We start from the raw sequence: 14,727 nt of genomic DNA on the forward strand, positions 1-14,727 counted from the left end.
TGATTAGGTTAATAGCTCGTTTAGAGACCCTTTTCATGATATGCTAATTTTTTGAGACAGGAATTTTGGGTTTTCATGAGCTGTATGCCAAAATCATCAGTATTAAAACAATAAAAGACCTGAAATATTTCAGTTGGTGTGCAATGAATCTAAAATATATGAAAGTTTAATTTTTATCATTACATTATGGAAAATAATGAACTTTATCACAATATGCTAATTTTTTTAGAAGGACCTGTATATGCTATAGGCTTCTTAGTACTGGTTACATAAACCATAATCAAATTAGCTTAAATATTTAACGCCATATCATGCAGTGGGGCAGAAATTTGTGGCGCTACCAGATCTCACTTGGCACATAGGCCTACCCTATGTAGATATTTTAGTGCATAACCGCTAAGAAAACAAATGATTTCACAATGCATAAAAAAAATACAGAAAATGGCTTGCACAATATGCTGCTCAGAAAAAAACTTTCAGCTTTCATTTGGTATAGCAGCCTTTTTCCTTCTCATTTTGAGCGTGGCTGTGATGGTTTGTTGTGCTTGATTCATTCAAACATAAAAAAAAAAAAAAAGTGCTTTCTTCCTCTGCACTTCGAGAGGAAAACTGAGGAAAAAGTAGCACTTCTGCCTTCCCCAAAATAGGCTAATTAGTTCCTTGCTATCATTAAAGTGTAGGCTATATATCTTTTATTAGAGTGGAAAATATGTATTTGAGGCCGAAGTATAGCCTAAGCTAAAAAAAATAACGTTTTGGCAAACGACTAAATATGTTTTTTAATTATCTTTTACATTTGCTATTTAGCCTACATAATCATAAATGTAAATGGGCTTTTTTTTTTTTAGGTCTGCAGAGGTCTTAAGTTCTTGACCGATCACCTCGTAGCCTAGCCTATATTTTGCATTCAAACTTGATTTCAGTATTTATCTTTTAGCCAAAATAGCCTCTGCATGCATGTGGGCCTTGTGGGGGTTATGATACATTTGAAGAAACAGAGAAACGTTTTGACCGTACGTGACTTTACACAACAGTTGCGCTGAAATGCTGAAAGGGTGGTGGAAGTGGAACTGAAACTACTTTAATTCTTTTACAGCAGTTAAATGCTGATGAATCTGCAAAATCATACTCGAATAAGGGAAACTGGTTAAGCAGTTTCACAATTAATAATTCCTGTTTTCGTAAACAGGTCTCTAAGGTTTTTGAAAGTCACTGAGGCAAGGCGAAACAAACCACTCGCTTTTACTGCCTCTTAACTACCACAAGAAAGGGAAGTGTGTGAGGTAAGTGGTTAAAATCGTGAATTTATCATGAATGAACTTAACATTAGAACCTTTAATGATTGGCTTGATCAACGCTAATAATCAAAACCCACTACCACATTTGTTGTTTGCAGTTTCTTTGACTAGTCATATTAGCCAGTGTATTTTACTCACAGGCTTTATTAAATCCAATTTACAAGACTTTCCACATTCAGAATCAAGAATTTCTGTCACACAGATTCAGCCATGAATCTGATATTGTGGGGGATTGTGCTCCTTGGGATTTATGTCCAGCAATCAGGTTTGGAGAATTTTGTGACAATATATAAATATGTAATAATATGTAAATTAATATTAAGAAATGATATGGCTTGCTGACTAATTTTTCCCTCAAAAACTTTTTGTACCGAATACTGAATTCAGTTGGTATAACTTCACTGTGTTTGTGAATCTTAATCAAAATGTAATCTCTGAAACAGCTGAATCATGCTAATTCTTTGAATATAATACAAATATGTCCCATAACAGATATCAGACAATATGTGTAATAAGTTGTATTATACCCTAATTGTCATTCATTAATTTGGTGTCTTTCTGAAGTTTCACAGGTAGTGTGTTATTCAGCATTTTTGGTGTCCACTGGGAAATGTGATGGTCTGTTGGGTCAGGTTGAAAAAGACTCCTGTTGCCTGAACCCTAACTATGGCTACACAGAGGCAGATGGAGTGTGTAGGTCCTGTGGGTAAGTTGCATTGATCTGATGCTTATGATGTTCATGTTCAAAATCCTATTATGATAAATGCCACATTGAGCTTCAACGAGTGAAAAACTCCAGATGACGATTTTAAGATGGGAGAACTATTTCCCAACACATTTGTTCATTGTTCATATAGCCTATACTAGTTCATTTGTTTCCACAAAGAAAGTGACGTTGCATACATTTTCATATTAGCCTAAATAAATATTAAAGTTGACATTAAATGAAAATTCACCCTATCAATTTTGTAAATGCATGTAGATTTTATTGTTAACGGTTCATCCATGTCTGTTTCATTTGTTTTTATTTTTATTTTTTGGATGTTAATCATAATGTCACTCGATCTTCCAGTGAATATGACAGACTTCTTATGTATCATTAAATTGACTTAATCCCAGCCCATTCGCAATGAACTGCAAGCTTGCATTTTAAAATCCGACCGACAACCAAGTATTTTTTGATAATCTGTCACAAAATGTACGTCACAATACGGCAGAGATCTGTCACTACTTCTGTTTCATTGCGACTTAAAATAATGCAATGTTAATATTATTTTTTGAGGAAACCTTTTTAAATCGTAGGCTAATGCACTTTTTACGGAACAATTTTGGAGACTTTTGCGTGTTATAAAGTCAGAATTGCGCGATATAAACATGCAATTCTGAGAAAAAAAGTCAGAATTGCGAGTTTATTTCTCACAATTCTGACTTTATAATTCGCAATTGTGAGTTTATTTCTCAGAATTGCATGTTTATATATTTTTTTAAACCGCTGGCGGGTAGGCTACTGCAATATTCCATAAAATGTAATGGGGACTTTAACCTAACACTTCAAGCTACTGAATCAGCTGAACTAAAACGAATGAGATCAAATGATGCCCATATCCTTTAGAAGAGTCTTGTATGTTGACCTCCAGGCCAGCAACATGGACTCAGTGGTCTTCCTGGGGCGAGTGCTCGGTGAGTTGTACAGAGGGAGTAAGGCAAAGGCGACGCTCTTGTTACGGAAATGGTGATTGCTCAGACCCTAAGAATCTAGGAACTGTTCAAACTGAACCATGTGTGAAAAAAAACTGCTGCCCAGGTAAAAAGAACATTAAGTAATTGTTGCATTTAGACATAAAGGCTTCTATGAGCTTTCTCATAATTAAGGAATTAAATTTGTGTTGTCCAGTGGAAGGTGGCTGGTCAGAGTGGGGGAAATGGCAGCCATGTTCAGTCACTTGTAAAAACGGACTAAAAACAAGGCAAAGAACCTGCTCTAACCCATTACCACAATGTGGGGGCTCCTGTAGCGGTGAAGAGAAAGAAATCGTCTCTTGCGACACTGAAATAATCTGTCCGAGTAAGTATAGTTTTCTTTTTTCTACTTACTGAAGATACTAAAAATTAAAAACATGCTGCCATTTAATGTCTAGCTCATGGCGGGTGGTCCAGTTGGGGAGGCTGGGGTCCCTGTCCAGTTACTTGTATTGTTGAAGGACATAACATTCAGAAAGAACGTCGTACTAGGACTTGCACCAACCCCTCTCCATCCATGCTTCCACTTGGCAGAGACTGCGAGGGCTCTGACACAGACACCCGCCCTTGCAGCGGACTACCTTTCTGCCCAAGTAATATACTTTGTTTTCTTCTACAAAACTGCCAAAAAGATGAGAATTGTAGAAACCAGAGCTTTATATCTCTACTCCACAGTTGATGGAAACTGGAGCCCTTGGTCAGGTACCACACCCTGCTCTGTGACATGCGGAGTGGGCCAGCAGATACAAAGACGGTTGTGTGATTCTCCTAAACCCACACATGGTGGCAGACAGTGTCGAGGTGAAGAGCAAAAAGATGGTCTCTGCACCATTCATGTCCCTTGTCCAAGTAAGTGGTGTGACAATGAAATATTGATCTAAACGAACAAAAAAGCATGTGTGATAATACAGGTATTCAAATTCATTTCTTAAAGGGATAGTTCACCCAAAAATCTAAATTCTGTCATCTATTACTCACCTTCATGTCGTTCCAAACCCATGAGACTATTGTCTATCTTTGAAACTCAAATGAAGATATTTTTAATGAAATCTGAGATTTTTGTCCCTCTATTCAAAGTTTATTCACCCAAAACTCATCATTCGTAAAAAGATTGTAAAATCGTAAAATAAATCCATATATATATATATATATATATACATATATATATAGTTTATATTCGCTGATCAATGTTTATATGTGAATAAAAGCCTAAATGAAATCTACTCATCAAATAAAGCGATCATGTCTCTTCAGAAGATAAACCTTTAGATTCATATGGAATTATTTTATATTCCCTTTATGAACGTTTTGGGTGGATAGAATTTTCATTTTTGGGTGAACTAACCCTTTAACTTAATACATTTTTCTCTCTCTTTCTGTCAGTTGATGGAATGTGGACCGAATGGAGTGAGTGGGGAAAATGTAAGCAACCTTCCACTAGAAACATCAATTGTAAAAACAGGGAAGGAAAACGAAGGAGAGACAGGGACTGTGATGGTAGAAAATACGAGGGAAATTTCTGTGAAGGAGAGATTATTCAACACGGCAACTGCTATGACATTGATGGCTGTCCAAGTGAGTGCAAAGAAAATTCGTAGCTGTGTCTGAAATTGCATTCTCTCTAGTAGGTACTGCATTTGGTTTGAACCTTACTTCACAACCGTTAAAAAAGTATGTTCTGTAAAGTCTGAATACGATTAGTATTCTGCATTCTGCCATGTTGTCACTGTCACGTGACCTACTGGTGTCAGTTGCGACACTTCACTGGCGTTCACAATTCCTATGCAGCTGTTGCTTCATGGTATTGTAAACTGTCCATTGGATGCGCACTCAAGAATCTTGGCAGAAGTAGTTGGTCATCCGTGTACTTTTCGCCTACTGTTTTACGAATACTATGAATTAGGACATACTACACTTTTGGCGTACTGTTTTTAGAATAGCCCTACAATGTACGCAAGTAGGCATATTCGGACACAGCGCATGTTTTTTTCAATTGAAAGCTAGCCTACATAAATAGAACTCATGCTCATTTTTATTGTTTAGCATCAATATGTCTATAACATTTTACAAATTTACAAACTTAATGTTATTACATCTCAAACAAAATGGACATTCATTACATTGTGAATGATAATATTAGATTATGGTTTCTTCTAGTTTCAGACAAAAATAGGATTTTCCAAAACATCACAGGTGGAAGGTCAGCTTTTCAAACAAATAACACTCTCTTACTATGTTCAGTGACAGGTGTCTTGTCAGAGTGGAGCCAGTGGAGTTATTGCAAACCTAACTGTGGACCAGACTCTGCACAAACAAGAGAAATACAGTGTCTTCCTAACATCACTGCATACCGGTAGGGGAAAACATCTCATGCTTGAAAGAAAATGTTGTCTATAATAAATCATATAAGGGTGCAATTCCATTACATAAATGATATAGGTTGTGCATTGTTTCACAATCAGTGTACATATTCTTTGGTTTTCTTTATCTCTCATAGTATCAAAGACCTCAATATATTCTCAGGAAAGCCAGAGGTGGATTGTACGGGTTTGGAAAATCAAACACAGAGAAAACCATGTAAAAATGTCCCTGAGTGCAAGGATGAGGTTGTAATATTATGCTCAGAGCATATGTATATTAATTTGAGCTAATTCAATTTAATGCATTTTAATTTAATTACATATTCTCACTTTTATCAGGGTGACTGAGCACAGAGTCCAGTAGCTGTTGAAGACAAGAGGACCAGTCGCTGTTCACAGCAGTTAAATATTGTGAAATATGCTACCAGTACCAACAGAAAAAAAATACTTGCTTTGTTAGCTTTTGTTATATGGATTGGATTGAATGGTGATTAATGCACACTTCTGTAAACTCTGCTTTGCTGCCACAATAAAGTATTAAAGTATACTGCAACATAGTGTATGTGATAAAATTATTGATTGCTGATTAATGCACACTTCTGTAAACCCTTCTTTGCTGCCACAATAAAATATTAAAGTAATGCGATATGTGATAAAATGCTTGACGTTATGCTTACAAAGTATTAATCGAATGAAGAAAAGATACGAGCCAGCCAGGAGTCGAACCTAGAATCTTCTGATCCGTAGTCAGACGCGTTATCCATTGCGCCACTGGCCCGACGACTGTAGATAACCCACGTGACTCTATGTAGTATGACTAAGCTGTGTCTCATTTCGAATGCAGCGCCCTCCTGTGGTCGTATTTGTCCACCGTAAACATTTTCGAGGCTGCCTCAGAAAAGCAACCATTACATCTTAAAGAAAGAAATTACAATAATTTATGCTCACGGGGAATAACAGTTAGTTTTATAAAGGTTACTTTTCTTAAATAAAACATCCTCGATGACGTATACGGCCGACAAATGCGAACACTGGAGGGCGCAGCAGCCTTTGAAATGAGCAACAGCGACTTTAGATTGGTGGTATGGTTATTTTAAAACAAGTCATTATAAAGGTTTCCAGATTGTGTACGTTAAATGACAAGCCAGCCGTTGTTTTGGGCGGACTATCCCTTTAAAATAATTGGGTAGATTGTCGTTTAATTTAAATGTTTGGCAGGTCTGTCAGTCACAGAGAGTTATACTCTCTTGTGGTACATCGTTTTGTATACAACCACATGTACCGGTATATATTAAAAATAAAAGGTATAGTAGTTCCCTGTTGGTAGTTTATAGATCCACACTTCACCAATATAGTAGGAATATTCGCCGAAATAGCTCAGTTGGGAGAGCGTTAGACTGAAGATCTAAAGGTCCCTGGTTCGATCCCGGGTTTCGGCATTTTGATCCAAAACTGAATACTTTTAGTAGCCACGCCCACGAGTCATTTGTAGTTTCAAAGGACTCACAAGGAAAATGTGTGTCTTAAAGGTAGGGTAGGCGGTTTGTTTCTAAAACACTTTCCCCCAAATTTGTTGAAACTGTCTTTATATACCAATACATATCTAAAATGTAAGTACTCTGAAAAGTAGAGTATAAAAAACGAGTGTCTGTAGACCTCTCAGGGCTGCAATAAACAGCTACTCTTTCCATTCGGAACGAATGCAATGATTGGCTGGGCGACTGTCACTCTCCCTCGCTACCATGGCTACCACCCCTCCTGCTACAGGAGCTTTTTGACTCGCTTATAGAGAGCCTAAGTCCCGCCCCTCCGCTTCCGGCTCATGGGACCTTGTTTCGGAAAAAATATGTATGGTAGTCAATGACGAGAGACATCTTATCTTTTTATTCCGTCTGAAGTGTGCCCTGAATTACACATATGATGTTTGTCAATTTAAAAGATAATTATGAAAGTCAAGAAAGTCGCAGTTTGTCATAAAACAGAAGAGTAACATTTAGTTTTATGTGAAAATCGCTCAATGAACTACATCTCCCGGGAAGCGAAACAACGAGCGAGATCCGTTGCTCGTGTGTGTGCAGTCTTGTACAAAACACTCAGGCGTGACGGCATAACGTTACGATTATAACGTAAGACTATAGGAAAATGACAGACGTTAGCTTCAGTAAAGTAAGCTTCATTCATTGAGAGAAAATGTGCGCCTTTTGGGTTTGTAGTCTTTGTAATTACGTATTTTCAAAGTCTTATACCTCAACAGTTTTACATCAAACTGCGACTTTCTTGACTTTAAAATGTATCTTTTAAATTGACAAACATCATATGTGTAATTCAGGGCACAATTCAAACGAGATCAAAATATTTGTTGTCTCTCAACCATTGACTACCATACAATATTTTTCCGAAATACGGTCCCATGGCGGTCGACCGGAAGGGGAGGGACTTATGCTCTCTATTTCGAAAGAGGAGAGGCATGTACCAGCCTGAAGCTTGGAAGTCTCACACAATTATGGCAGAGAAAGAGCAGTCAAAATTCCCAGTACCACCTGTACCTGCATATACAGTCAATGCAGGCAAACAAGGCAAAAAAGGTGATGTCACTCAATGCACTGCGCTCCTCTCCACTCGGCGCTGGTAAACGCGTCCTCCAGCTGAGCGGTCGGCATCACGCGTTCATGTGTTTTTGGGGCGTGGCTTTGGAAGGGGTGCTTCATGTCACCTGTAAATCGTGGTAATGACAGCCAATCACTTTCCCGGCTGCAACCAAGATTCGTATGCTATGGCCAATCACGGCTCGTATCGCTACCATGATTCAGCCTAGTAACTAACCAAGAATTGACCAATCAACGTCAAGAGCCCCCTTCCCCCCGAGACTTGCGGCTCTATGCACGGCGGTATTTCCGGTGAAGGTCTAATGCAGTGTTTCTCAACCTCTCCTGCAGGGACCCCCTGACAGGCCATGTTTCTGTTTTAACCCTGAAATGGCACACCTGATTCAAGTCATTAAAGGCTTAATGAGTAGTTGACTAATTGATTAATTGAACTATTCCTACTCTAATTACTCATTAAGCCTTTAATTACTTGAATCAGGTGTGCCATTTCAGAGTTAAAACAAAAACATGGCCTGTCAGGGGGTCCCTGCAGAAGAGGTTGAGAAACACTGGTCTAATGTCTGATGCTGGATTACTTCCGCCCAGAGCCGTCAACGGCTCTGCTTCCGCCGATCGTAGAGTCCAATGCTATTCCGAGAATTTATATTGGTTTTTATACTCTATTGCTATACTAAAGAAACGTTAGTCACAAAAACAGACAAAATAGACACCCCTCATTTTGTTTATGCTTCTTTGTTTATTATATTAAATAAACATAACTATATATAAAATTACATCTAAACGTATTAAAGTTTCGTTTCAAAGACGAGAGGACAGTACATTTTGAAGACTCTGCCATAATCCCGTTTTCCTCGGTTTTCCTCCGCTTTAAATCTCCCCAACCGGAAACGCAAGAGCATCCTTGCGTCAAACGCGGAACTTATGCGTGCATATAGCCCATTGCAACTGTAGAAGAGGAGAACGTTCATTGATTAACTTCTGATCAACATTTGCAAAGTAAGTCAGTCTTTTGTCAATAAAAGTAAAGTGCCAAATATATATAGTTGTTTTAAATGAATAACCTGTGGCTCAGACTAGCTAATAATTCAAGTAATTAATACAAAAATATTATTTAAAAAAATTGATTTTATAGATTAGACGACCTAGCAGAATAAAGTATATAACGTTACAGTTTACTACAGCTCTGAGCTTTACCAGCTGCAACATTAAAATGATTGTTACACACTAAGGCATCACTAATTATAATCCAATAATATAGTGTACATTATGCTTCTACTTTTAGTACTTTTAGTATATTTTGATGCTAAACTTACTTGTTTTAGCTAAGTAGGCTAACATTTTGAATGCATGACATTTACTTGTAATAGAGCAGAGGGTTTCAAAGAGGGGAAAGTAGTAGTATAATAATGGTATAATAATTATTGAAAAAATGACCTCTTACTCTGGGATCAATCTGAAATTCTGATATGTAAACCAACATTTTTAGCCTTTTGGAAAAATATACACACACAAAGCATAATATATAACATTACAAGGTGATCATGAGTAAATATAGTACTGTAATATGCACAGCTGTATTAACTAATGTGTTACCAAATGTGTTTTTCTGTTTCTCTATATAGTCTTTATGCTTGTGGACACATCTCTTCACAAGCATCAGTGTCTGCAGCATCATCTCCAACCCCTCCTGTCACCAGCTCCATGTTATCACTCTCTGTGGTTCCTCCATCACCATTGACATCTCCTGTCACCAGCTCCATGTCTTCACTCTCTGTGGTTCCTCCATCACCATTGACATCTCCTGTCACCAGCTCCATGTCTTCACTCTCTGTGGTTCCTCCATCACCATTGACATCTCCTGTCACCAGCTCCATGTCTTCACTCTCTGTGGTTCCTCCATCACCATTGACATCTCCTGTCACCAGCTCCATGTCTTCACTCTCTGTGGTTCCTCCATCACCATTGACATCTCCTGTCACCAGCTCCATGTCATCACTCTCTGTGGTTCCTCCATCACCATTGACATCTCCTGTCACCAGCTCCATGTCATCACTCTCTGTGGTTCCTCCATCACCATTGACATCTCCTGTCACCAGCTCCATGTCATCACTCTCTGTGGTTCCTCCATCACCATTGACATCTCCTGTCACCAGCTCCATGTCATCAGCTCCATGTCATCACTCTCTGTGGTTCCTCCATCACCATTGACATCTCCTGTCACCAGCTCGATGTCATCACTCTCTGTGGTTCCTCCATCACCATTGACATCTCCTGTCACCAGCTCGATGTCATCACTCTCTGTGGTTCCTCCATCACCATTGACATCTCCTGTCACCAGCTCCATGTCATCACTCTCTGTGGTTCCTCCATCACCATTGACATCTCCTGTCACCAGCTCCATGTCTTCACTCTCTGTGGTTCCTCCATCACCATTGACATCTCCTGTCACCAGCTCCATGTCATCACTCTCTGTGGTTCCTCCATCACCATTGACATCTCCTGTCACCAGCTCCATGTCATCACTCTCTGTGGTTCCTCCATCACCATTGACATCTCCTGTCACCAGCTCCATGTCATCACTCTCTGTGGTCCCTCCATCACCATTGACATCTCCTGTCACCAGCTCGATGTCATCACTCTCTGTGGTTCCTCCATCACCATTGACATCTCCTGTCACCAGCTCCATGTTATCACTCTCTGTGGTCCCTCCATCACCATTGACATCTCCTGTCACCAGCTCGATGTCATCACTCTCTGTGGTTCCTCCATCACCATTGACATCTCCTGTCACCAGCTCCATGTCTTCACTCTCTGTGGTTCCTCCATCACCATTGACATCTCCTGTCACCAGCTCCATGTCATCACTCTCTGTGGTTCCTCCATCACCATTGACATCTCCTGTCACCAGCTCCATGTCTTCACTCTCTGTGGTTCCTCCATCACCATTGACATCTCCTGTCACCAGCTCCATGTCATCACTCTCTGTGGTTCCTCCATCACCATTGACATCTCCTGTCACCAGCTCCATGTCATCACTCTCTGTGGTTCCTCCATCACCATTGACATCTCCTGTCACCAGCTCCATGTCTTCACTCTCTGTGGTTCCTCCATCACCATTGACATCTCCTGTCACCAGCTCCATGTCATCACTCTCTGTGGTCCCTCCATCACCATTGACATCTCCTGTCACCAGCTCCATGTCATCACTCTCTGTGGTTCCTCCATCACCATTGACATCTCCTGTCACCAGCTCCATGTCTTCACTCTCTGTGGTTCCTCCATCACCATTGACATCTCCTGTCACCAGCTCCATGTCATCACTCTCTGTGGTTCCTCCATCACCATTGACATCTCCTGTCACCAGCTCCATGTCATCACTCTCTGTGGTTCCTCCATCACCATTGACATCTCCTGTCACCAGCTCCATGTCTTCACTCTCTGTGGTTCCTCCATCACCATTGACATCTCCTGTCACCAGCTCCATGTCATCACTCTCTGTGGTTCCTCCATCACCATTGACATCTCCTGTCACCAGCTCCATGTCTTCACTCTCTGTGGTTCCTCCATCACCATTGACATCTCCTGTCACCAGCTCCATGTCATCACTCTCTGTGGTTCCTCCATCACCATTGACATCTCCTGTCACCAGCTCCATGTCATCACTCTCTGTGGTTCCTCCATCACCATTGACATCTCCTGTCACCAGCTCCATGTCTTCACTCTCTGTGGTTCCTCCATCACCATTGACATCTCCTGTCACCAGCTCCATGTCATCACTCTCTGTGGTTCCTCCATCACCATTGACATCTCCTGTCACCAGCTCCATGTCTTCACTCTCTGTGGTTCCTCCATCACCATTGACATCTCCTGTCACCAGCTCCATGTCTTCACTCTCTGTGGTTCCTCCATCACCATTGACATCTCCTGTCACCAGCTCCATGTCATCACTCTCTGTGGTTCCTCCATCACCATTGACATCTCCTGTCATTCAGCTCCTCTCTCTGTCCACGTCTTTGGAATTCTCTCCCATCTCACATTCTTCAATTGGACTCTCTTCCTCAATTCAAATCTCAACTTAAAACCCATCTGTTTAGATTAGCTTATTCTACATAGATTTTCATCTGGACTTAATTTTACTTTATTTTTTGATTGTACTTATATATAAAATCAAATTAATGATATTATTGTTGGGCTAGTATTAATGTTCTGTTTTAATTTTCCTCTGTAAGGCGTCCTTGGGTGTCTTGAAAGGCGCCCTGAAATAAAATGTATTATTATTTTTATTATTATTCAAAGCCAGGACTCTTTCCTGTAGCACATAGCTGTGAGTTTACCCAAAGTATTCATATAGAGTTAGTGTGACAACAATTACCGTAACTTCTATGTATATATGTCATATTGAAAGGCAAAAATACAAATTTAAACTAAATGTTTTTCATATAGTTTCAGTGGACCAATTATCAGCAGAAACTGGTCTTCCGACATCTGAAGGGAGCACTTCACATGATGTAAGGGCCCAGTTTCTTTTTTAATGTAGCTACATTTACGTGTGTAAACAAAATCTGGGTTATGTTGGGTGTGCTTTCATGTAAATATTTGTATTCATTGCTGCTATCAAAAGTTCCTAAATTATCTTTCATTTTAGGATTCTGTTGGACCTGATAATATTGAGGGGGTATGGAGCCGTGCAGAACAGAAGGTACGAGAGGCTGTGCTGTATCGTGAATAAGTCCGCTTCGCGTCGTGCCTAACAACGCCCTTCAGCCGTTACTTAACCGTTATAAAACGGTTACCACACAATATTAAAGAAAAAAAAAATTATTAGTGGAAATTTCATGAAGTTAAATCAATAAAAGCATTAAAAGCATTCCTTCCGCTAGAAAAAAAATAGTCCCTGACCGTGAACAACAACGTTCCAATGTGTAATATGCATGAAAGCTCAAATAAAAACAACAAACCGTTCTCAAACTTGTCTCATTCTTTTTATTTTTTACAACACAATATTTGTGAAATTTCCTCACACAAATAGGCATAGCTTATCTCTCAGCATGAGAAAACTTTTATTTTTTTGTTTATTCCGTTATTTTCTCTCTGCACTAAACTAAATATTTACATAGCCTATAAATAAAAACACAAGGGCACATATTTTGATAGATAACAGTTAGGTCTTTAATCTATTTTATTAATGTTATTAATTTAGTTATTTAAATGCTGCCTAACTTTTTTATTGTTGTTTATTTACATTTATTTGAACATCTCCGTTAATTGTGCACGCATTAAATATTTGTCTCATTTTAATCGGCTCCACTGTGGTGATATTTAATGCGGTTCTCTTTAGTTGGGGCTCAGCACTGTCAGCAGTGTTTTCTGTTGCAGCAAGAATGTCGCTCCAGTGCTTTCTTTGTTTTAAGTTTGGCCTCCAGTCGCTAAGGGCGCAGTGATAAATAGAACCGTTGGGTGAAGCGGTCATAGCCGTGTTTTATCGTGAATAAAGCACAGCTATTGACCAATCAGAATCAAGGATTGAAACTAACCGTTTTATAATAAAAATTAACATCTAGACAACACAAAGCAAAACAGACAGAATAGAAAAGGGGGAAAAAAGCAAGAAAAATAAAAGAGTAAGGATCACACATTGAAATTAATAATATGAATTTGCTGTAATTTGCAGGTTTTTTGTTGGGGCTCATAGTCCTGCACAGTGGTCTGACTGCAACCGAGTGGTGGAGGCCATCTTCACAAGGCTCTGTGCCCTCTACCCAAACGTGGTGCGGTGTGATGGAGTGAGGGTGTCCCGCTTCACAATGGTGGTTCGTGCTTACAAGCACATCTGAGAGTGCATCCTCACCAATGCTAAGGTGATGAGCGAGACCACCATCCAGCTCCCAGAAGTTAACGCTGCAACAGTCACACAATGGTGAGTAAATTAGCATTGTTACAGCTAAGCATAAATTTAAAGCAGCTGAGTGCCACACAGAGTGTTCAAGTAATTGACGCGGTTGACTTAATGTAGCTATGGCTGCTTTGACGGGTCTAGAAACAAATCAACAAGAGTCCAACTTCTGCTTTCTTCTCCATTATGAAAGATAAGATTTATTGCTCACGACATGGTCTTCAACAGACTGCAAGAATACATAATCAGTACAACGTATCTCCATAAACAGCTTTCCAACACACAAACGAACAGCTACCGTACCAGCGGCGTTTTACAAAAGCAATGATACACGAGACAAGGGTTTGATCAATTGCTCTGTGATCTCAGCTGTGTCATGCTGTTGCATCATAGTCATGATCAAATAGTAGTTGATCATACCATCTTTTGTATTACTGCTTAAATGTTTATTAATATTGGTTGCTTTATGTTTTCCCAGGTTCAGCAGGTGTTGCAAGTCACAGGAACAGGAGATTTTAAAGCAGGGTATCCAAGCCCCTGACCCACCCATGGCAGGACCTGAGAACCTTCCTGCTGCTATGCAGAAAGGACCGACCCTCTATTCCGGCAATTTGGCTGAGCCTCACCCTCTTATCCTGCCAACAAACACTGCTGGGGAGGCAAAACTCAAGGGGAGGTCGCCACCTCAGGTCATTTTCCAGGCTCCACCATCACATCAAAGACTTCCTGTCATTGCACCAGCACCACCTGTCTCTCTCCCTTTTATTGTACCACCTGTGCAGCTTCCTACAGTGCCTGGTACCTCACAGGTGATGTTCTTCAACCTCCCA

General features: G+C 39.8%; 1 protein-coding gene and 2 non-coding genes across 3 annotated transcripts; 2 read left to right on the plus strand and 1 right to left on the minus strand.

Annotated features, from left to right (window-relative positions):
• Positions 1 to 1,194: 1,194 nt before the first annotated feature.
• LOC130094644 (properdin-like) lies at positions 1,195 to 6,042 on the plus strand. Its single transcript, XM_056261033.1, has 11 exons — positions 1,195 to 1,283; positions 1,501 to 1,563; positions 1,863 to 2,004; positions 2,936 to 3,102; positions 3,193 to 3,363; positions 3,437 to 3,631; positions 3,714 to 3,887; positions 4,422 to 4,613; positions 5,280 to 5,391; positions 5,536 to 5,644; positions 5,738 to 6,042. The coding sequence occupies exons 2-11, from the start codon at positions 1,509 to 1,511 to the stop codon at positions 5,744 to 5,746; spliced, it is 1,326 nt and encodes a 441-aa protein (XP_056117008.1). The 5' UTR covers positions 1,195 to 1,283; positions 1,501 to 1,508; the 3' UTR covers positions 5,747 to 6,042.
• A 61-nt stretch (positions 6,043 to 6,103) lies between these two features.
• Positions 6,104 to 6,176, minus strand: trnar-acg (transfer RNA arginine (anticodon ACG)). Its single transcript has one exon. It is a non-coding gene; the product is annotated as a tRNA-Arg (tRNA).
• Positions 6,177 to 6,764: 588 nt separating this feature from the next.
• Positions 6,765 to 6,837, plus strand: trnaf-gaa (transfer RNA phenylalanine (anticodon GAA)). The gene has a single exon. It is a non-coding gene; the product is annotated as a tRNA-Phe (tRNA).
• The last annotated feature ends 7,890 nt before the right edge of the window (positions 6,838 to 14,727 follow it).

The sequence above is a fragment of the Rhinichthys klamathensis genome, unplaced genomic scaffold, assembly GCF_029890125.1.
Source record: "Rhinichthys klamathensis goyatoka isolate OS25496 unplaced genomic scaffold, OSU_Roscu_1.1 h1tg000180l_1, whole genome shotgun sequence".
Classification (NCBI taxonomy): Eukaryota; Metazoa; Chordata; class Actinopteri; order Cypriniformes; family Leuciscidae; genus Rhinichthys; species Rhinichthys klamathensis.

Coding starts and splice junctions, on each gene's coding strand:
- LOC130094644 (XM_056261033.1), top strand. CDS start 1,509: ATGAATCTGATATTGTGGGGGATTGTGCTCCTTGGGATTTATGTCCAG. Junction 3,632..3,713: donor CGGACTACCTTTCTGCCCAA/GTAATATACTTT, acceptor TCTACTCCACAG/TTGATGGAAACTGGAGCCCT. Junction 5,392..5,535: donor CCTAACATCACTGCATACCG/GTAGGGGAAAAC, acceptor TATCTCTCATAG/TATCAAAGACCTCAATATAT.